We start from the raw sequence: 27,685 nt of genomic DNA, 5'->3' as shown, positions 1-27,685 counted from the left end.
CCAATATGGCTGGCCGAGTAAACAAATCAAAAACAGTCCCGGGTTTACGTCATCTGCAGGTCGGACTTCTAAGAGGCAGCTTAAGCAATCCGTCATTCTGCTGCCTCTTCCCGTCCAATCAGAACTTCCAGCAGTATGTGCCCATAGACTTGACCCCGCCTTCTGTAGAGACGTAGATGGGCGCTGGGCTGGCTGGTTTCCAGTTATTGTTGGTTGCACGTACGTTTATCAGTGTGTATCTGGTTTTGTTTCTATCTTTTCAAACATTCCTGTTCTAGTGAAATACCTGAAAATGATAAAGGTTGCCGGTGGCTTGTCTTCATAGGCGTGCACAGCCTATAGCATTAGGGTGTGCACCCCAAAGCTCAAACATATTTGCATGTGTTTGCATGTGCATATACAGTATACTGATGGTGTCAGCAGAGTAGTGGACAGTGTCAGAAGTTTTTATTTTTATTATATTTTATTATTTTAGGAGCCACATTAGGGACTTTGAAATATCAGGGGTCTATTTCAGTGCTGCATGTTTAACGAAGTATATTTCTGTGCATTACTGCACGTTTAATGCAGTATATTTCTGTGCGTTACTGCATGTTTAATGCAGTATATTTCTGTGCATTACTGCACGTTTAATGCAGTATATTTCTGTGCGTTACTGCATGTTTAACGCAGTATATTTCTGTGCATTACTGCATGTTTAACATTGTATATTTCAGTGTGTTATGTGCTATTTAATGCTGTATTTTTCTGTGCATTAGTGCACATTTAACGTCGTATATTTTGGTGCAATCTGCACCACACAGGATGATTAGGGCACACCTGGCACACCCTGTGCGCACACCTATGCTTGTCTTTAAGACTTGCTAGAATGACAGCCTAGAGCCAGTGATGGTGAATCTTGGCACACCGGATGTTTTGGAACTAGTGCATGAGGATCATGGGAAATGTAGTTCCAAAACATCCGGGGTGCAGAGGTTCACCATCACCGGTCTAGTAATACAATAAAACCTTGGATTGCGAGCATAATTAGTTCCAGAAACATGCTTGTAATCCAAAACACTTGTATATCAAAGCAAATTTCCCCATAAGAAATAATGGGAACTCAACTGATTCGTTCTACAACCATTTATTCATAAGTCCTTCAGTTTATAGTCCATATAAAAAGACATGACGCTATAACTGGAGGTGGACGGCAGGGGCGGACTGACAACTCATGGGGCCCCCGGGCAATAGAAGATTATGGGGCCCCCGGGCCACCACGCCAGGAGGCAGTGCAGAGGCAGGGCAGCTAAAATCTCTGGATTTTCACATCAAAAGCATGTCGGTTTCAGACATTTCAGGGACAGATGTAAAAAAAAAACACAGATTTTTACATACTGTCCCTGGTTTTATTGAACCTGGCAACCCTGATGGGGCCCCCTAGTGGCATGCGGCCCTCGGGTAGTGCCCGAGAGCCCCAATGGTCAGTCCGCCCCTGGTGGGTTGATTTACTAAACAAGTTGAGAATCTTCACTCGATACATTGTAGCGGCGTTCACTATAAATACCCAACCATGTACAGATGAAACAATGTAGCAAAAAGTCATTCGCAGCAAGGACTTCTATACCAAAATATTCAGATCTTTATAAAACAACTTTACTCCGTGCTTGGAAAATGATGAAAGAGTCTGGGGCCAATCCTAAAATGTATTACACACAATTCTGAGTATTAAACTCAGAATTCTCAGATTAACCACTTTAACCGCTTGCTTACTGGGCACATACACCCCCTTCCTGCCCAGGCGAAATTTCAGCTTTCGGCACTGTCACGCTTTGAATGACAATTGTGCGGTCGTGCGACGTGGTTTCACAAACAAAATTGGTGTCCTTTTTTTCCCACAAATAGAGCTTTCTTTTGGTGGTATTTGATCACCTCTGCGGTTTTTATTTTTTGCGCTATAAACAAAAATAGAGCGACAATTTTGAAAAAACCACAATGGCCCGGATTCACGTAGAGCGACGTACATTTGTGCGGGCGTAGCGCATCTCATTTGCGCTACGCCAACGTAACATAGAGAGGCAAGAACAGTATTCACAAAGCACTTGCTCCCTAAGTTGCGCCGGCGTAGCGTAAATTGGTCGGCGTAAGCCTGTTTAATTCAAATTAGGAAGGAAGTGGGCCTGATACATTATAATGAACCGTGACCCCATGCAAATGAGGGTCCGAGCGAACGGCGCATGCGCCGTACCGTGGACGCATCCCAGTGCGCATGCTCACAATCACGTCTAAAATACTCCATAAGATCCGTCGAATCACTGCCTACAACGTGACGTAAGCTACGCCCAGCCCTATTCACGCAGTCCTACGTAAACAACGTAAAATTCGACGGCTGTTCTGTCGTCCATACCTTTGCATGGGATGCGCCTCCTTTAGGTGGAATAACTTTAAGCCGGATGTACGCCTTACGTAAACGGCGTAGATTACAGTGACGGGCGCAAGGACGTTTGTGAATAGGCGTATCTTGGTCATTTACATATTCGGCACGGAAATCAATGGAAGCGCCCCTTGCGGCCAGCGTATATATGCGCCCAAGATACGACGGCGTAGAAAACTTACGTCGGTCGTATGAAGCCAAATTTCAGGCGTATCTTTCTTGCAGAATCAGGCGCATAGATACCACGGCGCATCCGTGCACTTACGCGGCGTATCTGTAGATACGTCTGCGTAAGTGTTTCAAGAATCCGGGACAATATTTTTTACCTTTTGCTATAATAAATATCCCATTTAAAAAAAATATATATATATTTTTTAAGTTTAGTTCGATACGTATTCTTCTACATATTTTTGGTAAAAAAAAACGCAATAAGCGTATAGTGATTGGTTTGCGCAAATGTTATAACGCCTGCAAAATAGAGGATAGAATTATTACTTTTTTTTTTTTTTTTTACTTTTTACTAGTAATGGCGGCGATCTGCGATTTTTGTCACGACTGTGATATTACGGCGGACACATTTGACACCATTCACATTTATACAGCGAACAGTGCTATAAAAATGCACTGATTACTCTGTAAATGTGACTGGCAGGGAAGGGGTTAACACTAGGGGGCATCAAGGGGTTAAATATGTACCCTGGGAGTGATCCTTACTGTGGGGGGAGGGGACTGACTGGGGGAGGTGACCGATGGTTGTCCCTTTGTACAAGGGACACACCATTGGTCTCCTCTCCCTAACAGGATGTGATGCTCTGTGTTTACACACACAGAGCTCCACGTCCCTGGCTCTGTGACTGCCGATCGCGGGTGCCAGGAGGACATCGCGGCCGCCAGGCACGCGCATCGGCACCTCTGTCACGCGGCGGGTGCCTCCGGCGGTGCGCGCGTGACCTCCATTGGCTCGCGACCGGAGGCCGTATATTGACGGCCTTCCGGCAGATCAGAGCCACCTTGCAGCCATAAATAGTTGGCCGCAGAATGGCAAGTGGTTAAGAACAAGTCTTACCGTACAAGTTAAAATCAGTGGGGCAGAGCTAGTACGCCGGCGTATCTACTGATACGCCGGCGTACTTTCAAATTACCCGCGTCGTATCTTTGGTTTGAATCCTCAAACCAAGATACAACGGCATCTGGGTTAGAACCGGGTATACAGGTATACGTCCTCGTACGCCTTCGGGATCTAAGATGCAATACTTCGGCGTCCGCTGGGTGGCGTTCACGTCGTTTTCCGCGTCGGGTATGCAAATTAGCTATTTCCGTCGATCCACGAACGTTCGAGCGGCCGGCGCATTTTTTTATGACGTCTCTAGTCGGCTTTTTCCGGCGTATAGTTAAAGCTGGTATTTCGTCGCGTATAGTTAGACGTGCCATGTTAAGTATGGCCGTCGTTCCCGCGTTTATTTTGATTTTTTTTTTGCGTAAGTTGTTCGTGAATCGGGATGGACGTAATTCACGTCTAAGTTAAAAAAAATGACGTCGTTGCGACGTCATTTAGCGCAATGCACGGCGGGAAATTTAGAAACGGAGCATGCGCAGTTCATTCAGCGCAGGGACGCGCTTCATTTAAATGAAACACGCCCCCTAATCGCTGATTTGAATTCCGCCGCCAGAGATATACTACGGCGCCTTAACTTACGGCGCGAATTCTTCCAGGATTCGAACTAAAGCCAGGTAAGATACGGCGGCGTAGCGTATCTCTGATACGCTGCGCGGGTGCAGATCTCTGTGGATCTGCCCCAGTGTTTTTTGCTAGAAAATTACTCGTTACCTGGGCACACTGGTGGGAACAGAAGTAGGCAGAACAGGAAAGGGGATTGGTGCGGGGGAAGCCATTACAGGAATGATGCCCTGTGTCTGTTCCTCTCCCTGCAGCAGCTGAAAGCCGACGGGAGGGAGAGAAACTGGCTTTCAGCTTCTGCAGAGAGTCGCACAGGGTATCTTTCTGTAATTGCCCCGACCACACCGATTCCTCCTGCTGTTCATGCCCCTCTGTGTGCCCGGGCCCTCTACAGGAGGACTGGTGGTTGACCCCCCCCCATCAGCGGCCCTGTCCATGCCTCAATGGGTCAGGGCTGTTTTAGCAAAAGGGGACCATACTCAATATTAGGTGGGTGGTCCCCTTCAGATATACCACCACCATAGGTGTGCGCAGCCCATTGCATTAGGGTGTGCACCCCAAAGCTCAAACACATGTTCGTGTGTATGTGTGTGGACAGTGTCAGTAGGGTAGAAATCGGTGTCAGTAGGGTAGTGGATGGTGTCAGTAGTTTTTATTTGTATTATGTTATTTTGTATTCTTTTTTACAATTTTATTTGTTTCATTTTTATTTTTTTTATCATTTTTGAAAATTAGGGGGAATGTGTAGCACATGGGGTGATTAGGGTGTGCCCAGGCACACCTGGCACACCCTGTGCGCACGCCTATGACCATCATAGAGCCCACGACGTCATTTTCTAGCAAAAAATGCTGATTAGTAATAGTGTTGCTCACGAATATTCGTATTGCGAATATTCGGCTCGAATATGGCATATTCGAGTATTCGCGATATATTTCGAATTTCGCGGTGAATATTCGCTATTCCGAATATTCGCATTTTTTCTATTTTATTTTTAAAACAGATCACATCCTATCGACGTCTAAAAGCATTGCTGGTATGATTAGAGACCCTGGGCCGAGTAGCTAAGCTGAGGCGATCCTTTTATGTTGCCGAATTTAAAAAAAAAAAATTGCGAATTTTCGCTAATGCGAATGCGAAAATGATTGCGAATTTTCGATAACTGTGGTAGGAGAACTCTGATTGTCTCTGATGCAAAAGGGGGGGGCTTTGTGTATGTGTATGTTATGAATATTTGTATGTTTGATATTATTTTTTTTTGTAAGAAGGAAAAAATTGCGCATACCTTAAAAAAAGGGGAGAATACAGCAGCAACTCAAAAATGTTATACAACATAAATTAATACAAGACAGAAAATGGAGTCGCTCTACAAGAATAAAAAATATGTCTAGTGACAAGACATGTGGGCAAATTATACAATAAGCAAGCGCAAATAACTTGTGAAATACACAGTGAAACAAATATATAAAGAAATATAGTCCCAATAATAGAAAAATAATCTTTCATAAAAATGTCTTTGATATGTGAAGTGAAAAAAAGTCCAAAGCATGCAGCATGAACGTGTTCAATCTTCAAGGTGTTTGATTGACAAACGGCTGTGACAGATGGATAGAGTAAAGAATCACCACCAATGCAAAACACTTTTTATTTTCTATTGTAAAATATCACGAATATTCTGAGCCAATCAGAGTGCTCCTTCCGCATTTGCCGAATATTCGCAATTATTTTGTATTGTAAAATATCAAGAATATTCTGAGCCAATCAGAGTGCTCCTTCCGCATTTGTCGAAATTTCGCAATTATTTTGTATTGTAAAATATCACGAATATTCTGAGCCAATCAGAGTGCTCCTTCCGAAATTTCGCCATCAATATCGCATTTGCATTTTGCGAAATTTCGATACAATATCACGAATATTCTGAGCCAATCAGAGTGCAAAATATCACGAATATTCTGAGCCAATCAGAGTGCTCCTTCCGCTGTTGTCGAAATTTCGCAATTATTTTCGCATTCACAATAGCGAAATTTCGCAAAAATGTAATTTCGATAAAATATCACGAATATTCGAATTTAGCGAATATTTCTCGAATATTCGGCTATATATTCGAGAAATATCGCAAAATCGAATATGGCGTATTCTGCTCAACACTAATTAGTAACATGAATGTGAAATTTAAAAAAAATTGCCCAGGAGGTGAAGTTGTTATTAAGCGCTGTACAAGATTCGTCACCGACCAGCGATGTTATGAGGAAATAGAGGCTTGCGTCATTCTTACAAAAATGAAAAAAAAAAATCACAGAAGTACAATCGTCTGCAGTTCATTTGTCTGTAACAGAGAACGTCTCTGACCATGGAAATCACAATTTGTGTCACTTAAGGTTAAAGTGGTAGAAAACAAAAAGTCCCCAACTACAACTATTCATAAAAATGTTCCTTCCCACCCCTCCTATCTGAGCTGCAATATAATAAATAGTTGCTTTGGGGTTTATTACTGCTTCAAAGTGTAAGAAAGTCATAACACTATTATATTAACCATTTAAGGACCGCCTAACGCCGATATACGTCGGCAGAATGGCACGGCTGGGCACAATCACGTACCTGTACGTGATTGTTAAATGCCCAGCCGTCGGTCGCGGCGCGCGACCCGGTCCGAAGCTCCGTGACCGTGGCCGCGATCCCGCAATCGGTCCCCGGAGCTGAAGAACGGGGAGAGGTGAGTGTAAACACAGCTTCCCCGTTCTTCACTTTGGCGCTGTCAGTGATCGTCTGTTCCCTGATATAGGGAAAGGCGATCGATGACGTCACATGTCCAGCCCCGCCCCCCTACAGTTAGAAACACACATGAGGTCACACTTAACCCCTTCAGCGCCCCCTTGTGGTTAACTTCCAAACTGCAATTGTCATTTTCATAGTAATCAATGCATTTGTATAGCACTTTTCGCTGTGAAAACGGCAATGGTCCCAAAAATGTGTCAAAATTGTCCGATGTGTCCGCCATAATGTCGCAGTCACGAAAAAAATCGATGATCGCCTCCATTAGTAGTAAAAAAAAAAAAATTATTAATAAAAATAAAACTATCCCCTATTTTGTAAACGCTCTAAATTTTGCACAAACCAATCGATAAACGCTTATTGCAATTTTTTTTCCAAAAATAGGTAGAAGAATACATATCGGCCTAAACTGAGGAAAAATATTTTGTTTATATGTTTTTGGGGGATATTTAATATAGCAAAAAGTAAAAAATAATGCATTTTTTTCAAAATTGTTGCTCTATTTTTGTTTATAGCGCAAAAAATAAAAACCGCAGAGGTGATCAAATACCACCAAAAGAAAGCTCTATTTGTGGGGGGAAAAAGGACGCCAATTTTGTTTGGGAGCCACGTCGCGTAATTGTCAGTTAAAGCGACGCAGTGGCGAATCGCAAAAACTGGCCAGGTCCTTTACCTGCCTAAAGGTCCGGGTCTTAAGTGGTTAAGTTGTCTCCATAGATGGTATGTTGAGTTGCATCATACAGATCGGGGTCGATGTTGAACCCGCTGGTTTGCTTTTTTTCTGGGCGGGGCTAATAAGATTGTTTATGAAGCCAGCAATTCATTCCTGCTCTTTTTATAGCCATTGCTGACAAAGACAATAGAGAGGATGTAGCGATGTGAGATTTATTATGTGTGTTATGTAAACATCGGATGAATTGTTACATTGTGTGCGGGAAGTGATCACAACATGACATGTGTATAGAAAGCCAACACATTCATGGAGAGAGTAGGGAAGGGCTACCCTTCATTGATAATGGCAATCCCGAACGGGGGAAGCCAACGCTACAAATGTGTCAAAACGCACAGCAAGAAACGCACAAAGCTCAAGGCTTCAAAAAGCGACATGAGCTTACTTTGGCGCATTTGTCGTGCATAGGGCAGCCCCATTGAAAATGCATGTGCAGCCCTGTGTGTGTGTAGTGCATAAACGCAAACAAATCTGCGGAAATGCGCCCATCCGCCATTGTGTGTCATAGTGGGAATGGGGCCTAAGCCCCGGTTCACATTGATGCTACGTTGTGCGATTTTAACCACTTGCTTACCGGGCACTTAAACCCCCCTCCTGCCCAGACCAATTTTCAGCTTTCAGCGCTGACGCACTTTGAATGACAATTGCGCGGTCATACAACACTGTACACAAATGGTGATATTGATCACCTTTTCGGTTTTTATTTTTTGTTGAAAAAAAATAAAAAATACTGTTTTTCTTTTATTATATTTTTTTTATATTTTGTTATAAAATTTTGCAAACGGGTAATATTTCTCCTTCATTGATGTACACTGATGGGCACTGATGGTGCACTGATGGACACCGATGGGCTGCACTGGTGGGCACTGATAGGCGGCACTGGTGGGCACTGAGAGGTGGCACTGATGGGTGGCACTGAAGGGCATTGATAGGTGGCACTGGTGGGCACTGAGAAGTGGCACTGATAGGTGGCATTGATAGGTGCCACTGATAGCTGGCAGTGATGGACACTGATGTGTGGCAGTGATGGACACTGATGGGTGGCAGTAATGGGCACTGATGGGTGGCAGTGATGGACACTGATAGGCAGCACTGCTAGGTAGCACTGATGAGGCACTGATTGGCACCACTTGTGGGCATTGATAGGTGGCACTTGTGGGCATTGATAGGTGGCACTGGTGGGCACTTGCAGGTGGCAATAGCAGGTGGCACTGGCAGGGGGTACTGACTGCACAGAGGAGGCAGAATTGCCTCTTCCTCCTCGGGACCGATGTCCCTTACACATAAGCCAGTGATTGGCTTTTGTTTACACCACATGATCAGCTGTCATTGGCTGATAGCTGATCACATGGTAAGGGGTCGGGACCGGCCCCTTACTCGAATCTGTGATCACCCGAGTCTCAGTGACTCGGGTGATCACAGCGCGCGCTCTGCAGGGGTGCGCTGGGCTCGCGCAAAGGGGAGGACGTCTATCGAATAAGACCCATCGTTATTTTCCTGGAGGGCTGCAATATAAGACCTACCCCGGAAATAAGCCCTAGTTTAAATGCTTGTAAAATCAGCGGTCACCGCGCGTGCTGGAAGGCTGCGTTCCAAAGTAAATATTTCATAATGTGCTAGTATGTACTGGCATATTATGCAATTTTCCTACAGGGGATTTTATTTTTATTTTTTTACTGCAGCGGTTTACAACCTCTTTATTATCCTATATATAAAATGGGTGTTATCTGCAGATATTGGGAATGATTGTGTACAGTATGTGCCTCTGATAAAACAAGCGGATCCTTTATCATTACCAGCATGCTGATTACATGATTGAGCGCTCTGATTGGCTAGTGACGATGTCATGACTATTTATGGGATGTGTGTTACGTTGGACTTTGATACATTTTGATACATTGCAACAAACTGATTCTAAAAATAGAAGCCAGGAGCGCATGTTTGTGCCGTTTGTCCAAATTTTCCATCAAGTATATACATTATGAATCAGTTCACCTGATCTTGTAATGAAAGTGGAGTTCCACCCAAAAAAATAAAACTTTTTGGAACCCCCCCCCCCCCTCTCCGGTGTCACATTTGGCACCTTTCAGGGGGAGGAGGGAGCAAATACCTGTCTAATACAAGTATTTGCTCCCACTTCTGGGCATAGATCACCTCTGTGATCTACGCCACTTCCGGCGCCTATTCTGTCCCCCCCCCCTTCCCACTCGCAATAAGCATTTATTGATTGGTTTGCGCAAAAGTTATAGCGTTTACAAAATAGGGGGTATTTTTATGGCATTTTTATTAATTTTTTTTTTTTACTAGTAATGGCGGCGATCAGCGATTTTTTTTCGGTACTGCGACATTATGGCGGACACTTCGGACACATTTTTGGGACCATTGACATTTTTATAGCGATCAGTGCTATAAAAATGCATTGGATTACTATAAAAATGCCACTGGCAAGGAAGGGGTTAAGTATGTCCCTGGGTGTGTTCTAACTGAAGGGGGGGTGGGACTGAAATAGGGAAATGACTGATCTTCTGTTCATACATTGTATGAACAGAAGATCAGCATTTCTCTCCCGGTCCTCGCTCTGTAACGAGCGATCGCGTGTGCCCGGTGGCTGATCGCGCCCGCCGGGCACGCACAAGAGAGCGGGGGGTGGGGGCCTGCGCGAGAGCCGACGTATAGCTACGAGCTCTCGCACAGGGGAGCCGACCTGCCGCTGTAAAACGACGGCGGCTGGTCGGCAACTAGTTAAAGAACAAAATAAAAATGTGTTAAAACATAACAATTGGCAAGTAAATATCAACAGGATACAGCACTAGAAGATGGAATTCCCAACATGTTTCGCCCATATACCAGGCTTCTTCAGGGGTAGCTGTCCAATTAAAGGTACAAGCCTTGATGTAATCATCACACGTATGTGTTCCTTTTTCTTCTGTTTTCAAGGCTTGTACCTTTTAATTGGACAGCTACCCCTGAAAATGCCCGATACACGGGCAAAACATGTTGGTAATTCCATCTTTTAGTGCTGTATCCACAAAACTCTGTTGATATGTACTTTGCCAATTGTTATGTTTTTAATATTTTTTTTTATTTTGTTCTCTAAAAGAAAAAATACAATATAGTTGATACTATTTCAATATACTCCGCACCTTAAAAATCCCAATTCCATCTAATAAATCAGGGGATGTGGTGCGAATACTAAGTTGGTTTCGCCCGTGATCATAAAGCTTTTCTCCCTGCATTTTTATTCATTTAGCTTATGAGAATAAATACAGCTTGTTCTTTTTGTGTCATTTGTATATCACCTTTTATCTGTAGTCATGTCCAAGGTATAGGAATAAAGGGCCAGATTCACGTAGAATCGCGGCGGCGTAACTTATCCTAGATAAGTTACACCGCCGCAATTTTTCATCGCAAGTGCCTGATTCACCAAGCACTTGCGATGAAAACTACGCCCGCGGCCTCTGGCGCAAGGCGGGCCAATTCAAAAGGGGCGTGTGCCATTTAAATTAGGCGCGCTCCCGTGCCGGACTTACCGCGCATGCTCCGTTTCCGAACTCCCGCCGTGCTTTGCGCGCCGTGACGTCATTTTTTTGAACGGCGGCGCGCGTAGCGTACTTCCGTATTCCCGGACGGCTTACGCAAACGACGTTGATTTTTAAATTTCGACGCGGGAACGACGGCCATACTTTAGACAGCAATACACTTGCTGACTAAAGTTAAGGCACCAAAAAAAAAGTGTAACTATGCGACGGGAAACTAGACTAGCGGCGACGTAGCGAACGCGAAAAACCGTTGTGGATCGGCCGTAACTCCTAATTTGCATACCCGACGCTGGTTTACGACGCAAACCCCCCCCAGCGGCGGCCGCGGTATTGCATCTTAAGATCCGACAGTGTAAAACAATTACACCTGTCGGATCTTCTGCCTATCTATGCGTAACTGATTCTATGAATCAGTCGCATAGATAGAAACAGGGATACGACGGCGTATCAGGAGAAACGCCGTCGTATCCCTTTTGTGAATCTGGCCCTAAGATCTAATGTTTGCAGTTAAATAATCTGAAAAAGGAAATTTCCACGGAGTATTGACTCTTTCACAGGAGTGTACATACATAGGGATGTTTATTTGCACTTGTTGTTTTTTAGCTATTCATAAAAAGCAAACGTCAGATGACTCAGTGATATTATACACCTGGGGATCTATGGCAGGCTGCCAGCCATACCGCTAACCTACGGCCGATATATATCTCTAGTGATAAAAGGGAGGTGGGGGCGGGCGGGCGGACGTCAGTTTCACAGTCGTTTTTCATGTGGTTTCTATTGAAGCCTATAAAATGCATTGCAGGAAATCACATTTTAGGTGAACCCGGTGAAAACACATGTTTGTAATTAGATATAATAATGGTTGTTGAATTTATGAAATAATATCTGGGCCAAGAGAACTTTTCTTCTAAGCACGTAGGACACCCCGGCGGATTCTCTGGGTATACAATACATATACCGCAATCTGTCCGCTCCATGGGGCAAGGGGGGAGGCAATTTACCCCCCCCCCCCTGGAAAATCGAGAAGGTGTGAAAGAGTCTCGCAGCCGCAGGCAGTCTGAGGCCGGATGTCACACATGCACAGTGAGCAGAGTGAAGCCCCCTCCCCCTCCAGTGTTTATGTGTACACAGGGGGAGGGAACATGCTGTGCCTGATGGCTGATCTGAGGTACTGAATGGGATGGGGGGTCCGTCTGTGCTGAAGGGGGGGTCTGTACTGAAGGGGGGGGTCCATCTGTGCTGAAGGGGGGTCTGTACTTAAAGGGGGTCCATCTGTGCTGAATGGAGGGGTCTATGCGGAATGGGGGGGGGTCTTTACTGAAGGGGGGTCCATCTGTGCTGAAGGGAGGGTCCATCTGTGCTAAATGGAACGGTCTATGCGGAATGGGGGGATCTGTGCTAAAGGGGGGGGGTCCTGTGCTGAAGGTGGGGTCCATCTGTGTTAAATGGAGGGGTCTGTGCTGAATGCAGGGGTCTGTGCAGAATAGGGGGATCTGTGCTGAAGGGGGGATCCATCTGTGCTGAATGGGAGGGGGGTCTGTGCTGAAGGGGGGTCTGTACATTCTCTAGGCCATATTTATATGGGCATGGAGTGAAGCTGAATTATCTCAAGAGCTATTTCACACCGCCAGCTCGCAACTGTCCCTGATTTCAAGAGACTGTCCCTGATTTGGTGCAATGTCCCCCTGTCCCTATTTCCTCCTCATTTGATCCTCATTTTGGTCTGATCTAAATAGATGTACCGTATTTATCGGGGTATTGCGCGCTCCGGCGTATAGCGCGCACCCCTAATGTGGACCCGCATTCCTGTAAAAAAAACATTTTAGTACCTACAGTTTTGGTGTCTTGCGCGGCGTCCATCGGCGGGCTCGTCGGGTCCGGCGTCCGTCTGCGGCTTCGGTGGTGTCCTCCTCGTTGGGTCCGGCGTCCTTCTGCGGTGTCCTCCCCGCTCGATACCCGCTTCCCGCGCTGAGTTTGAACCACTGCGCCGGCATATACAGAGCGCAGTCCAGGATGTGACCGCGAGAGGAGCTGAGCCTGCCCGACTATACCCGAGTGTACTGCTCTCGGTATATGCCGGCGCAGTGGTTCAAACTCGGAGTGGGAAGCGGGTATCGGCGTATATCGCACACCCACGATTTTGCCCTGATTTTTGGCATTTTTTATTATTATTTCTTTTTTACCAGTAATGGCGGCGATCAGCGATTTTTATCGCGACGGCGGCATTATGGCGGACACGTCGGTCGCTTTTGGCGCTATTTTGCTATTTTGTGGCTATAAAAATGCACTGATTACTGTGTAAATGACACTGGCAGGGAAGGGGTTAAACAATAGGGGGCGATCAAGGGGTTAAGTGTGTCCCAGGGAGTGATTCTAACGGTGGGGGGGTGGGCTACTAGTGACACGACACTGATCACTCCTCCCGATGAGGGGGAACAGTAGATCACTGTCATGTCGCTCGGCAGAACAGGGAAATGGCTTGTTTACATAGGCATCTCCCTGTTCTGCCGCTCCGCGAGACAATCTCGGGCCCCCGGCGGACATCGAGTCGAGGGTTGTGGGGAAGAGGCCCTTATCCTCATCAACATGGGGACAAGGTTCTTTGCCAGCCAGGGACTCCATGTTGAGGGCATGTGGCTTGGTATGGTTCAGGAAAGGGGGGGGGGGGCACAGAATTGTTCCCTTTTCTAGTCAGCCAAGCTGCTTGCTCGAATTTGGGTCTAATGTGGATTTCTGGTATAGAACTTGTGGGGACCTGGTGTGTTTGTTTTTTTTTGTTTGTTTTTGCATTGGGTCCCCCTTAAAATTTTGTAACAGACCCTCTCTCCAGACTGCCAACGCTGTTGTCTGTAAGGCCTCGTACACACGACCGAACATGTCCGCTGAAACTGGTCTGCGGACCAGTGTCCGCGGACATGTTCGGTCGTGTGTAGGGCCGACCGGACAATTTTCCATCCTAGCGGACAGGTTTCCAGCGGACAAAAGTTTCTTAGCATGCTAAGCAACTTGTCCGCTGGAAGCATGTCCGTCGGACATGTCCGATGGTCAGTACGACTCATCGGACATGTCCGCTGGCCCGAGAACCTGCGCATGGCGTCGAAGTGATTCGACGCATGCGTGGAAGCATTGAACTTCCGGGTCAACGTCACCGCCACGTCACCGCGCTGTCTGTCCGCGGGGATTTTGGTTTGATGGTGTGTACAACCATCAGACCAAAATCTCAGAGCGGACATGTCCGATGAAAACGGTCCGCGGACCGTTTTCATCGGACAGGTTCGCTCGTCTGTACAAGGCCTAAGGGTGTCTCCTTTGTTTCTCCATCCAGAGCAGAGCCACCCTATTATAGGAAGCAGGGGCGGACTGACAACTCATGGGGCCCCCGGCAATAGTAGATTATGGGGCCCCCGGCAATAGTAGATTATGGGGCACCCGGCAATAGGAGATTATGGGGCCCCCAGGCAATAGATTATGGGGCCACACAGTATACACACACATACAGTATACACACACAGATACACAATATACACACACAGTATACATACACACACTGAGAAGGTACTGGAGAGGCGGGGCAGTTATAATCTTGGGATTTTTAGACCAAAAGGATGTCGGTAAGGGACATTTCAGGGACAGATGTAAAAATAAAGATTTTTACATACTGTCCCTGGTTTTATTGAGGCTAGCAACCTTGATTGGGCCCCCTAGTGGAATGGGGCCCTTGGGCAGTGCCCGAGTGCACCAAATGGTCAGTCCGCTCCTCTTAGGAAGTGTGTTACTGATTTTCATCAGGTGAAAATAAAGGGAAAAAATAAAAGAAAACGAATGCAGCCACTATATGTATGGATTGATAAGCTGTGCTAGTTTAAATTTGTGTTTGTGGGTTGAATACCCCTTTAATTCCTGATAAAGGGGGGTGGAGTTAAAACTCTTGAAATGCATTGGCTTTGTAAACATTATATTTAAATACCAGAAATGACTTCTGAGCACTTTGTGTATCAGGAATGATGTTTTTTTTTTTTTTCACGAAATGAATTTTCAGAGCTGACCACATTGCATACTTTCCACCGCCGCCTCCGCCCTGAACTCCCGCCACATGTCATTCATTAAAAACAGTTTTATAATCACTGACAATAACCACTTCATGGCCACAGAGTTGCTCGCCCCTGAGGCCGCGTACACGCGGTCGGTCAAAACCGATGGAAACAGACTGAAGGTCCGTTTCATCGGTCCAAACCGACCGTGTGTGGGCCCCATCGGTCCGTTATCCTTCGGTCCAAAAATTTAGAACTTGCTTTAAAAGTCAACCGATGGACGCCTAACCGATAGGTCAAAACCGATGGTTAGTACGCAAAAGCATCAGTTAAAAGCCTGCGCATGCTCAGAATCAAGTCGACGCATGCTTAGAAGCATTGAACTTCATTTTTATCTGCACGCCGTTGTGTTTTTCGTCAGCGCGTTGGACTCGATCGTTTTTTTAACTGATGGTGTGTAGGCACATCAGACCATCAGTCAGCTTCATCGGTTATCCGATGGACTGATCGTGTGTACAGGGCGCTTGACTGGTGACAGGCAGACCGCATTCCAGAAATGTGGAGACACTCGTTTGGTGATGTCATAATCTGGATCCTGCTTATCTACTTAGATATTAAACTGAGAACACGGAAATGTACACATGGATTATGTAATGATACAATGTAACCATTGATACTTCTGAATTAACCACTTGTCCTTCGGTGCTTATTCTGGCACTTCTCTCCTTCATTTAAAAATCAAAAATTTTTTGCTAGAAAATTAATCAGAACCCCCCAAACATTATATATATATATATTTTTAGCAGACACCCTAGGGAATAAAATGGCGGTCATTGCAACTTTTTTTCTCGCACGGTATTTGCGCAATAATTTTTCAAGCGCCTTTTTTTGGGGGGGGGGGGGAAACAGTTTCATGAATTAAAAAATAACAAAGTAGTAAAGTTAGCCCAATTTTTTCGTATAATGTGAAAGATGATGTTACGCCGAGTAAATAGATACCTAACATGTCACGCTTTAAAATTGCGTACACTCATGGAATGGCGCCAAACTTCGGTACTTAAAAATCTCCATAGGTGACGCTTTAACATTTTTTACAGGTTACAATTTTCGAGTTACAGAGGAGATCTAGTGCTAGAATTGTTGCACACGCTCTAACGCACGCAACGATACCTCACATGCGGGTTTGAACGGTGTTTACATATGTGGGCGGGACTTGCGTGCGTGTTCGCTTCTGTGCCCGAGATAAAGGGGACAGGGGCGTTTTGAAAAAAAAAATATTTTTATTTTTATTTTACTTAATTTTTTTTATTTTTACACTTTTTTTTACATTTTTTTTCTTTGATCGCTTTTATTCCTATTACAAGGAATGTAAACATCCCTTGTAATAGGAATCAGTGTGACAGGTCCTCTTTATGGAGAGATGTGGGGTCAATAAGACCTCACATCTCTCCTCCAGGCTTACAAGCATGAAATCGGTGAACAAAAAAAAAATATCACCGATCACATGCCGACAGCCGCGATTGCGGCTTTGTTTACTTCCGGGTACCGGGCGTGACGTCATAGCGTCGCGCCCGGGCCTCCGACGGTCGTAGAGATGACTGGTGACCATCTGGTCACTAGTCATCTCTATTATTTCCAGGTAGCGCCGACCGATTCGCTCTCCGGGCCCCCGATGGCACGGGAGAGCGCGGAGAAGCACCGGATGGCGGCGGGAGGGGGGGACGTCCCCTCCCGCTGCCTATAAGAACGATCAAGTGGTGGAACTGTCGCTTTGATCGTTCTTATCGTGCAGAGAATCGCCGGCTGAAGACGGTGATATCTGAATGATGCCTGTAGTTGCACCCATCATTCAGATATCCCTGCACAAAGCCGAGGACGTCATATGACGTCCTCCCATGGACAAGTGTTTCTGTCAATATCTCCGTTTGGTGTCTCTGGGCCATATTATCGTAGAATTACGCCGGCGTATCAGCAGATACGCCGACGTAAGTCCGAATCTAAGGCCGCCCTATGTTTAAGTGTATTCTCAAACTGAGATACACTTAAACATGCCTAAGATACGACGGTCAGCGCCGTTGTATCTTAGGCTGCAATATCTACGCTGACCGCTAGGTGGCGTTTCCTTTGCGGTCAGCGTAGAATATGCAAATGACTAGTCACGCCGATTCTCGAACGTACGCTTGCCCGTCGTAGTGATTTTACGTTGTTTCCGTAAGCAATACGCGGCGTAAAGATAAACATGCCCCCTAGGTGGCGTACTCAATGTTAAGTATGGCCGTCGTTCCCGCGTCGAAATTTGAAAATTTAACGTCGTTTGCGTAAGTCGTCCGTGAACGGCGCTGGACGCCATTTACGTTACCGTCAAAACAAATGAGACGTCATTTAGCGCAATGCCTGGCGGGTAATTTACCCAATGGAGCATGCGCATTACGATCAGCGCAGGAGCGCGCCTAATTTAAATGATCCACGCCCCCTACCAGGATCATTTGAATTAGGAATGCTTGCGCGGGTGGACTTTACGCGACGCCGCCGCAAGTTTACAGGTAAGTGGTTTGGGAATCAGGCACTTGCCCGTTAAACTTGCGGCGGAGTAACGTAAAGGACATACGTTACGCCGCCGGATATGTACAAGAATATGGCCCTCTGTCTTGTGTCCGGGGCCCCACCCAGGGGCGGACTATCACTGACCGCTGCCCAAGGTCGGATGATGGAAGGTCAATCACACACAACTCAAGGAACATCTGGCATGGCCGCTCTGTAGATTCTCTGCATGAAAATAAATTCAGTGGCTCTCCTAAAATTCTTCCCGGGAAAAGCCGTAACGCATTTTCCAAGTCCATCCTGAGCGGTGGATTCCTGCGCTTTGATGAAGGTGTTTTTACTTACAAACATTTAACATTATTTCCTGTATTTCCTCTCACAGGTTAGTGGGACGCTGTGTTTTCCTGTACAGCCGAAAGTCCTGGAGAATCTGCCATCCCATAACCGGACACTCCGGGAAACGCAGTGCCACGAGGACGACGAGTATTCATTCCAAGAAATGTGTTGTCACAAATGCCCAGCAGGTGAGAAGTTTATCTAAGATTTTATTTTTTTACCTTTTGTCATCAAATGTCCATATTTGCGTTGCAGAATTTTTGATATTCTTTGGACTTTACAGTGCAGCCAGGGCTGGTGCAAGGGGTTTATTGACACCCTAGGACAGGGGTCTCCAAACTTTTGAAACAAAGGGCCAGTTTACGGTCCTTCAGACATTAGGGGGGCCGGACTGTGATCACTGGGGGTAGAACAGGTCCTGATGTCAGTGGGAAAAAACAGTGGGCTGGATTCAATAAGCAATTGCGTCTGCGTAACCATAGTTACGCAGAGCAATTGCTTAGTTGCGCCGGCGTAACGACTTTTCTGTATTCAGAAAGCTCGTTACGCCGACTGCAGCCTAAGATATGACTGGCATAAGGCTCTTATGCCGTCGTATCGTAGGCTGCATTCTTACGATGGCCGCTAGGTGGCGTTCCCGTAGTGGTCAGCGTAGAGTATGCAAATTGCATACTAACGCCGATTCACAACCGTACGCGCGCCTTACGTACGCAGTTTACGTCGTCTACGTTCGTCGGGTTCCGTGTAAGGCTGCACATGCTATTAGCAGGGGCAGCCAATGCTAAGTATACCCGTCGTTCCCGCGTCGCGATGTTTGAAAATTACGTCATTTGCATAAGTGAATCGTGAATGGCGCTGGACGCCATTTACGTTCACCTTGAAGCAAATGACGTCCTTGCGACGTCATTTGCCGCAATGCACGTCGGGAAAGTTTCCCGATGGAGCATGCGCACTACGTTCGGCGCGGGAACACGCCTAATTTAAATGATCCACGCCCCCTACGGGATCATTTAAATTACACGCCCTTACGCTGGGCAGTTTTAAGGAGCGCCCGCGCAAATTACGTAGCTACTGCTTCGTGAATGAAGCGTAGCGCAGGTAATTTACGGAGGCGCAGCGTTAAAACGGTACGCTGCGCCTCCGTAAGAGGGCGCAATTCCTACCTGAATCCAGCCCAATGCCCTTTCTTTGGTGTCAGTGGAAGAAATTGTGCCCCTTTGTTGATGTCATTGGGAGGAATAGAGCCCCATCATTGGCGTCATAGGAAAGAATTGGGCTCCATCATTGGTGTCATCGGGCCCTATTATTGGTGCCAATGGTAGAAATCGGGTCCCATCATTGGTGTCATTGGGAGGGATTATGCCCCACAGTTAGTATCAGTGGATGAAATGGTGCCCCAAGGGCCAGATAAATGCAAGCAAAGGGACGCATCTGGCCCCCGGGCCGCAGTTTGGAGACCACTGCCCTAGGCGAAACCTAATTTTTCCACACCCCCTGGCTCCACCCCTGACCCCACCCCCTTTCCCCTGCCCATGTATACCCCACCTTTTTAATGAAGTGCCCAAATGCAGCCTCACCAGCGCCCATGAATGCAGCCTCACCAGCGCCCATGAATGCAGCCTCACCAGCGCCCATGAATGCAGCCTCACCAGCGCCCATCAATGCAGCCTCAACAGCACCCATCAATGCAGCCTCACCAGCGCCCATCAGTGCAGCCTCAACAGCACCCATCAATGCAGCCTCAACCGCTCATCAATGCAACCTCACCAGCGTCCATCAATGCAGCCTCCCCAGCGTCCATCAATGCAGCCTCCCCAGCGCCCATCAATGCAGCCTCACCAGTGCCCATCAATGAATGTTTGCTTGCTTCCAATCATTCGGGAGTTGGGACACAGTCCTCCTCTGCGCCTCTGACACGATGTGCGAATGGATTGGCTGCTGCCTGCTGATGCTGAGACTTAGTTGCTTGTTAGAGAGAAAAGAGAGTAGGAACCCCAGTGGCCGGGCGCCCCCAGGCAGAAGAAGTGCCCTGGGCGGCTGCCTAGTTTGCCTAGTGGTAGCACCGGCCCTGAGTGCAGCATGATGGGAAATAAAAAATGTAACAGTTATTCCTGGAATAGGAACAAAGAGATAATTTTCCAGTGTTCCAGTGACAGTTGTCTTTGTGGGCAGGCATGTATGCCCCCCAACTGCCCACCTAAAGAACGACCATTTTAAATCCCTGATCGCCGGGGCAACGCCACACCACATACACAGCAACAATGATTCACAATATGAGCTGTCAGATAATTCCCTGTAGCAAAGCTAAAAATATTACGGCCCGGATTCACAGACATCGGCGCATATTTATGCCGCCGTAGCGTATCTCTTTCACGCTACGCCGGTGCAGCGCAGAGAGGCAAGCACTGGATTCACAAAGCACTCGCTCCCACTCGCTGTTAAAGATACGCTGGGTTTCCTCGGCGTAAGCCAGGGTAGGTGGAAGTGGGCGTGAGCCATGCTAATGAGGCGTGACCCCATGCAAATGATGGGCCAAGCGCCATAGAAGTACTTAAAACGAACGGCGCATGCGTCGTCCCGTGGACGCATCCCAGAGCTCTGGGGACCTCTGGGTCCTTTAATTAAATATATATATATATATATATATATATATAAACAAAAATAAAAATTTATAAAAAATAAAAAAAAAGGGGGTTTGCCACATGGGGCCCTGGGGACCTCTGAGCCCTTTATATATATAAAAAAAAGAAAGAAAATAATATAACAAAAAAAAAATTATAAAAAAAAGGGGGGTTCGACGCATGCGTGGAATTCCTTATATGACAACGTCGCGCACGTCGCCGCGTCATCATCGCGGCGACGGCGCGACACGTCATCGCGATGGGATTTCGGCGCGGATTTTGATCCGATGGTGAGTACACTCCATCGGATCAAAATCCTCGAGAGGATTTATCCGCGGAAACGGTCCGGTGGACCGTATCCGCGGATAAATCCTCTCGTGTGTATGGGGCCTCAGAATCACGTCGGAACTACTCCCTAAGATACGTCGACTCACTACCTACGACGTGAACGTAACCTACGCCCAGCCCTATTCACGTACTACGTAAACGACGTAAAATACGACGGCTTGTGTTCCCTGGTCCATACCTTTGCATGAGTTGCGCCTCCTATATGGAGAATAACTTTACGCCGGACGTACGACTTACGCAAACCGCGTATATTATGCGCCGGGCGCAACTACGTTTGTGAATCGGCGTATCTCCCTCATTTGCATATGTGCATAGAAAATCTATGGGAGCGGCAAATGCGCCCGGCGTAAATATGCGCCCACGATACGCCGGCGTAGGCAAGTTAGGTCGGTCGGATGAAGCCTATTTTCAGGCGTATCTAGTTTTGTGGGCACGGCGTACAGATACGACGGCGCATAGTTACACTTACGCGGCGTATCTCGAGATACATCGGCGTAAGTGCTTTGTGAATCCGGGCCTACTTATTTAAATCCTGAAATTAATCTATTTACATGTCATGTTATGGAATGTGTAATGTGATGTATCGCTCCTATACTAGGTACACACGTCGCTGATCATTGCACCGAGAACCACCGACGCGGATCATGCCGGCCTTGTTCTGCCGGACAGGATTATTTGGCAAGCCCCAGTGGATTCGAAGCATGCTTGACCTGCTTGATGTGTAGACTAGGTAAGTGCAGCAGCCGGGGTTATCTGTGCGGAGCACGGGGGGTCATTCCCACCAGAAGGACAACCTACTGATTGACCTTTTGTGTTGCAGATCAAGTCCAGGTGTCCGCGTGTACCCCGAAAAGCGACACAGCCTGCCAATGCAAACCCGGGACTTACTGCATCCCTGGAGACGTATGCGAAATCTGCAATAAGTGCTCAAGGTAATTTATTATTGTTGCAAAGTACGATTGATAGGTGCAGCAGAGTCTAATTTGATTCAGGAACCTCGTTACGCCGACTGCAGCCTAAGATATGCGTGGCATAAGGCTTTTATGCCCGCATATCTTAGGCTGCATTCTTGCGATGGCCGCTAGGTGGCGTTCCCGTTGTGCTCAGCGTATAGTATGCAAATTGCATACTAACGCCGATTCACAACGTTACGCGAGCCCTGCGTACGCAGTTTACGTCGTTTGCGTACGGCGGTTTTTCGCGTAAGGCTGCCCCTGCTATTAGCAGGGGCAGCCAATGTTACGTATACCCGTCGTTCCCGCGTCGCGAAATTTAAAATTTACGTATTTTGCGTAAGTGAATCGTGAATGGCGCTGGACGCCATTCACGTTCACTTTGAAGCAAATGACGTCCTTGCGACGTCATTTGCCGCAATGCACGTCGGGAAAGTTTCCCGACGGAGCATGCGCACTACGCTCGGCGCGGGAACGCGCCTAATTTAAATGATTCCCGCCCCCTACGGGATCATTTAAATTGCGCGCGCTTACGCCGGGCAATTTTAAAGAGCGCACGCGCAATTTACGGAGCTACTGCTCCGTGAATCGCGGGTAGCGCAGAAAATTTGCGGGGGCGCAGGGCAAAAACGTTGCCCTGCGCCTCCGTAAAAAAAGCGGAAAATGTACCTGAATCTAGCCCAGAGACAACAAGGCAGGAAAAAGAAACCAACAAGTAGATCACTGTGGATAGGAAATACAACACACCATAGAAAAATACATAGCATAGCATATCACTGAACATTAGCGACATCTTGTGTCCTTTTTCTAAACTGCATCCAGCCCAATAGGCTAAGCTGTAGGTTTGTTGCATCTCCAACAATTATATATACTGTATATTTGTTAAAGAAAAATGATGGGCAAAACTTTTATTTTCCCATGCAGCGGGGCTGTGCCCGCAATGTTCGGGTTAACTGCTTGTTTTGTCCAGGGGCTCAAGGAAAGTCTATACTTACCCGATCCTTCGAGCCTCCGGAAACAAGCTCTCCCCCTAGTCCAGCGGTGGACTGTTCCTGCCGTCCTCACATCCAGAGCTGGTCTATGGGCGTGATGACGTCAGGAACAATCCATTCACAAGACCGCTAGCGTGTGGGGTCAGGAGCGGTGGGGACAGGTCTTGCGCTTGAAGGATTGGTCAATTAGGTAAGTATATCTCCACTCTCCTCACCTCTAGACAAAAGCAAGCAGTTCTTTAAAGCCCAGTCCCCCTTCCCTTTCTCTCTTCTTCCCCTTTCCTTTTCCTTCCATTAACTTTCTTACTTATTCCTACCCCCCCCCCCCCCTCCTTTCTTTCCTCTTACCACTTAATGCAATGCAAGAGGTATGAATGGGCCCTTTGGAAGCAGCCACAGCATGGATAGAAAAGCCTGTCCCCTTGCCAGCATACTGTAGAGAAGGGCCTTTGCCCTCTGGATGAAAGCAGTAGTCTCTCTGCAGAGGTCCAACAGACCCACATGATGAGTCAAGCCTAAAGTTTTCCAAAGAGTAAAGCTCCTCATGCTCCCTGCTGATTGTCCTGCAATATGAAAGTTGTTTCTGATCTTCTTCAGATGTGGCAAAGGAAAGCGCGTTAAGGAGGAATGCACCGCCACAAAGAATACCGTATGTGAAGATATTCCGATAACACGACCTACCTCAAACACGACCAGCTCATACCTCCTGCCAAAAGGTAGGTCTCCTGGAAATTATACATGTACAATTCATATAAATAAAAGACATGTTCATTCGTTTTTGTCCTAATTTCAGGTATTTTCGTTATCGTTTTAACAAACGGTAACGAAAGCGCAGAGAACTAAAACCGAAAGATCCGACATAAACAAATGCTTTATTTTCGTTTGTGCCTCTTTCCCCAGCAGCGCTGCCAGCTGGGGAAAGAGGCAGGGGGATGTTTCAGGATGCAGAGCAGGGGGAAGGGGCTGGTTAATATTTCATTTACTGACCCCTTCAATTCCTGAATGAACACAGTGAGCGACCGGTACCAATCACTCCCGTGTCCATTCATCACTGAAGCATAAGGAACTGTATTTACTATGATTCAGTTTGTGAATGAGCAATAAAGCTTGGAGTACTTCCTATTCATTCCTTTTATGCAGCTGAGGTTACAGAGAAAGAGACTGATAAATTACTTTACGACTGAGGGAAGGGGGCCCTGTGATTTCTAACAGCAGTCCTGCAGTAAAAAAAAACGTAGCTTTTGGACAATATACCAACAGTATAGCACTGCATCTCTTAGTTATTTGATAGATAGGAGGTTTATGGGATTTTTAAGGTGCATATTAACCACTTAAGGACCGCCTAGCGCCGATATACGTCGGCAGAATGGCACGGCTGGGCACAATCACGTACCTGTACGTGATTGTATAATGCCCAGCCGTGGGTTGCGGGCGCGACCCGGTCCGAAGCTCCGTGACCGCGGCCGCGGTACTCGCGGACCCGATCCCCGCTGGAGTCCCGCGATCGGTCCCCGGAGCTGAAGAACGGGGAGAGCTGTGTGTAAACACACCTTCCCCGTTCTTCACTGTGGCGCCGTCATCGATCGTGTGTTCCCTGATATAGGGAAACACGATCAATGACGTCACACCTACAGCCACACCCCCCTACAGTTAGAAACACAGGTGAGGTCATACATAACCCCTTCATCGCCCCCTTGTGGTTAACTTCCAAACTGCAATTTTAATTTTCACAGTAATCAATGCATTTTTAATGCATTTTGTGCTATACAAATGACAATGGTCCCAAAAATGTGTCAAAATTGTCCAAAGTGTCCGCCATTATGTCGCTGTCACAAAAAAAATCGCTGATCGCCGCCGTTAGTAGTAAAAAAAAAAATTATTAATAAAAATGCAATAAAACTATCCCCTATTTTGTAAACGCTATAAATTTTGCTCAAAACCAATCTATAAACGCTTATTGCGATTTTTTTTACCAAAAATAGGTAGAAGAATACGTATCGGCCTAAACTGAGGAAAAAAAAAATTATATATTTTTCGGGGATATTTATTATAGCAACAAGTAAAAAATATTGCATTTTTTTCAAAATTGTCGCTCTATTTTTGTTTATAACGCAAAAAATAAAAACCGCAGAGGTGATCAAATACCACCAAAAGAAAGCTCTATTTGTGGGAAAAAAAGGACGCCAATTTTGTTTGGGAGCCACGTCGCACCACCGCGCAATTGTCTGTTAAAGCGACGCAGTGCCGAATCGCAAAAAGGGGCCGGGTGCTTTAGCTGCATTTTGGTCCGGGTCTTAAGTGGTTGAATCAACTAAAATAAATATTTAAAATTATTATTTTATTATTTATTTTATTAATACATAAAAACAATGCAATTATTTTATTAATACATAAAAACAATGCAATTATTTTATTAATACATAAAAACCAATGCAATTGCAGTAAAGACGACTTATACATAGAGTCCTTTAAGGTACAACACAATGGTGTGGTTCCCAACATGTTTCGTCTTATAATGGGGCTTCCTCAGGGGATGCTGTTTAATGAATATCAGAGCCTTCCAACAAGGAACATAATACATACGTTATCGTAATTTGTTAGTTAAAATATCTTTTATTATTCAAATCAAAACTTCAAATATTTCCTACGGCAATCACTAACAGCAAACAGTTGTGTTCCCTTTGAGATTTTATATAAATAAATAAAAACAGATCCTTGTAAGCACCCCTGTCAGTGGTAATTGGTTTGCCTCATCCCTGTAATATACTACCTCTGGAAGAGAGCTTGTTCTTTTTTTTAAAAAAAAAACACAACAGACTTGCTGGCTGGATCACCAGATGAAAATAGAAGAAAGAAAGCCTAAAAAAGAAAACAAATGCAGCCATCACATCTAAGAATTGGAAAGCTGCAATATAATGAATGTTTGTTTTTGGGGTTTAATACCGCTTTAAGGCAAGAATGTTGTGATTCTCTCTTATATCGATGTATGTTTTCAATGAAAAAATAGATATTGATTTATAATTTTACTTTGTTAGGTCAAAAGGTTTCTTACCAATCATTTTGGTTTGTCTTCTATGGCCCAGATTCTCAAAGGGCTTACGACGGCGCAAAGCCATGTACGCCGTCGTAAGTCCTAATCTGGGCTGTCGTATCTATGCGAATGATTCTTAGAATCAGTTACGCATAGATAACCATTAGATCCGAGGCTCTTACGCTGTCGGATCTTAAATGCATTTTTTTTTTTCGCCGCTAGGTGTCGCCTCGGTCGTTTTCCCGATCGAGTATGCAAATTAGCAAAATACGCGAATTCCCGAAACGTACGCGCAGTCGACGCAGTGAAGTTACGACGTTTACATTAGGTTTGTGACGCGTAAAGTTGCCCCTGCTATATGAGGGGCAACCAATGTTAAGTATGGCCGTCGTTCCCGCGTCGAAATTTAAAAATGTACGTTGTTTGCGTAAGTCGTCCGTGAATGGGGCTGGACGCCATTTACGTTCACGTCGAAACCAATGACGTCCTTGCGACGTCATTTGGAGCAATGCACCCTGGGATATTTTCAGGACGGCGCATGCGCAGTACGTTCGGCGCGGGAACGCGCCTGATTTAAAAGCTCCACGCCCCCTACCCGGCTCATTTGAATTAGGCGGGCTTGCGCCGGGAGATTTACGCTACGCCGCCGCAACTTTACAGGCAAGTTCTTTGTGAACAAAGTACTTGCCTGTAAAACTTGCGGCGGCGTAACGTAAACCAGATACGTTACGCCCGCACAGTTTTACGCCCAGATACGAGGATCTGGGCATATATTTTTATTCATATATCTTACAGATTACCCAATTTAAAAGAACTTTGGGTAAAAAGTGTATTTATTTTATTTGTCCCAGTCAATTATCCTTGACATTTATTTGCTGAAAAATCTGGAGAAATGTATTGGGCCAGATCCACGTAGGGCGGCGCTTTTTTAGGCAGGCGTAGCGTATTGTAGTTACGCTACGCCGCCGCTACTTTGAGAGGCAAGTGCTGTATTCACAAAGCACTTGCCTCTAAATTTACGGCGGCGTAGCGTAAATCTCCTGGCGTAAAGGCGCGGAATTCAAATGATGAACAAGGGGGGCATTTTTTATGTAAAACAAGCTTGACCCCACGTAAATGACGCTTTTTTCGTACGGCGCATGCACGGTATCACGTCGGAATTTCAAATTAAATTACGCCCGCTCAATGCCTAGACGACGTGAACGTAATTTACGCAAAGCCCTATTCGCGAACGTTTTACGCAAACGACGTACGCAACAGAAAATTTTATGCTGGCCCGACGTCCATACTTAACATTGCGTGCGCCTCATAGAGCAGGGGTAACGTTACGCCGAAAAAAGCCTTACGTAAACGACGTAAAAAAAAAGCGCCGGGCGGACGTACGTTTGTGGATTGGCGTATCTAGTTAATTTGCATACTCTACGTGGGAAATCGACGGAAGCGCCACCTAGCGGCCAGTGTAAATATGCACCTAAGATCCGACGGCGTACTGAGACGTACGCCAGTCGGATCGAGCCCAGCTTCAGGCGTATCTTGTTTTGTGGATACAAAACAAAGATACGACGGGGGAACTTAGAAATTACGCGGCGTATCAATAGATACGCCGGCGTAATTTCTTTGTGGGTCTGCCCCATTGTGTTTATGAGGATTAAAACTGTGACTGTTGCTACAAAGATCTCACTAATATATTTTAACTTTGATG

The 27,685-nt window shown here is 46.1% G+C and overlaps 1 protein-coding gene across 2 annotated transcripts in view; it reads left to right on the top strand.

The window, feature by feature from the left end:
* The window catches only part of LOC120917044 (tumor necrosis factor receptor superfamily member 5-like), a 49,043-nt gene that overhangs the window by 5,486 nt on the left and 15,872 nt on the right, over positions 1-27,685 (top strand). For both annotated transcript variants that reach the window (XM_040328042.1, XM_040328041.1), the window contains exons 2-5: positions 18,085-18,226; positions 21,606-21,737; positions 21,828-21,939; positions 23,550-23,668. In XM_040328042.1, the coding sequence (XP_040183976.1) occupies positions 18,085-18,226; positions 21,606-21,737; positions 21,828-21,939; positions 23,550-23,668 (505 nt within the window). The remainder of the gene's footprint in view (positions 1-18,084; positions 18,227-21,605; positions 21,738-21,827; positions 21,940-23,549; positions 23,669-27,685) is intronic.

This window comes from Rana temporaria, chromosome 11, assembly GCF_905171775.1.
Source record: "Rana temporaria chromosome 11, aRanTem1.1, whole genome shotgun sequence".
Classification (NCBI taxonomy): Eukaryota; Metazoa; Chordata; class Amphibia; order Anura; family Ranidae; genus Rana; species Rana temporaria.
The sequence above is the reverse complement of the archived record's forward strand: the minus strand, read 5'-3'. Positions and strand labels throughout refer to the sequence as shown.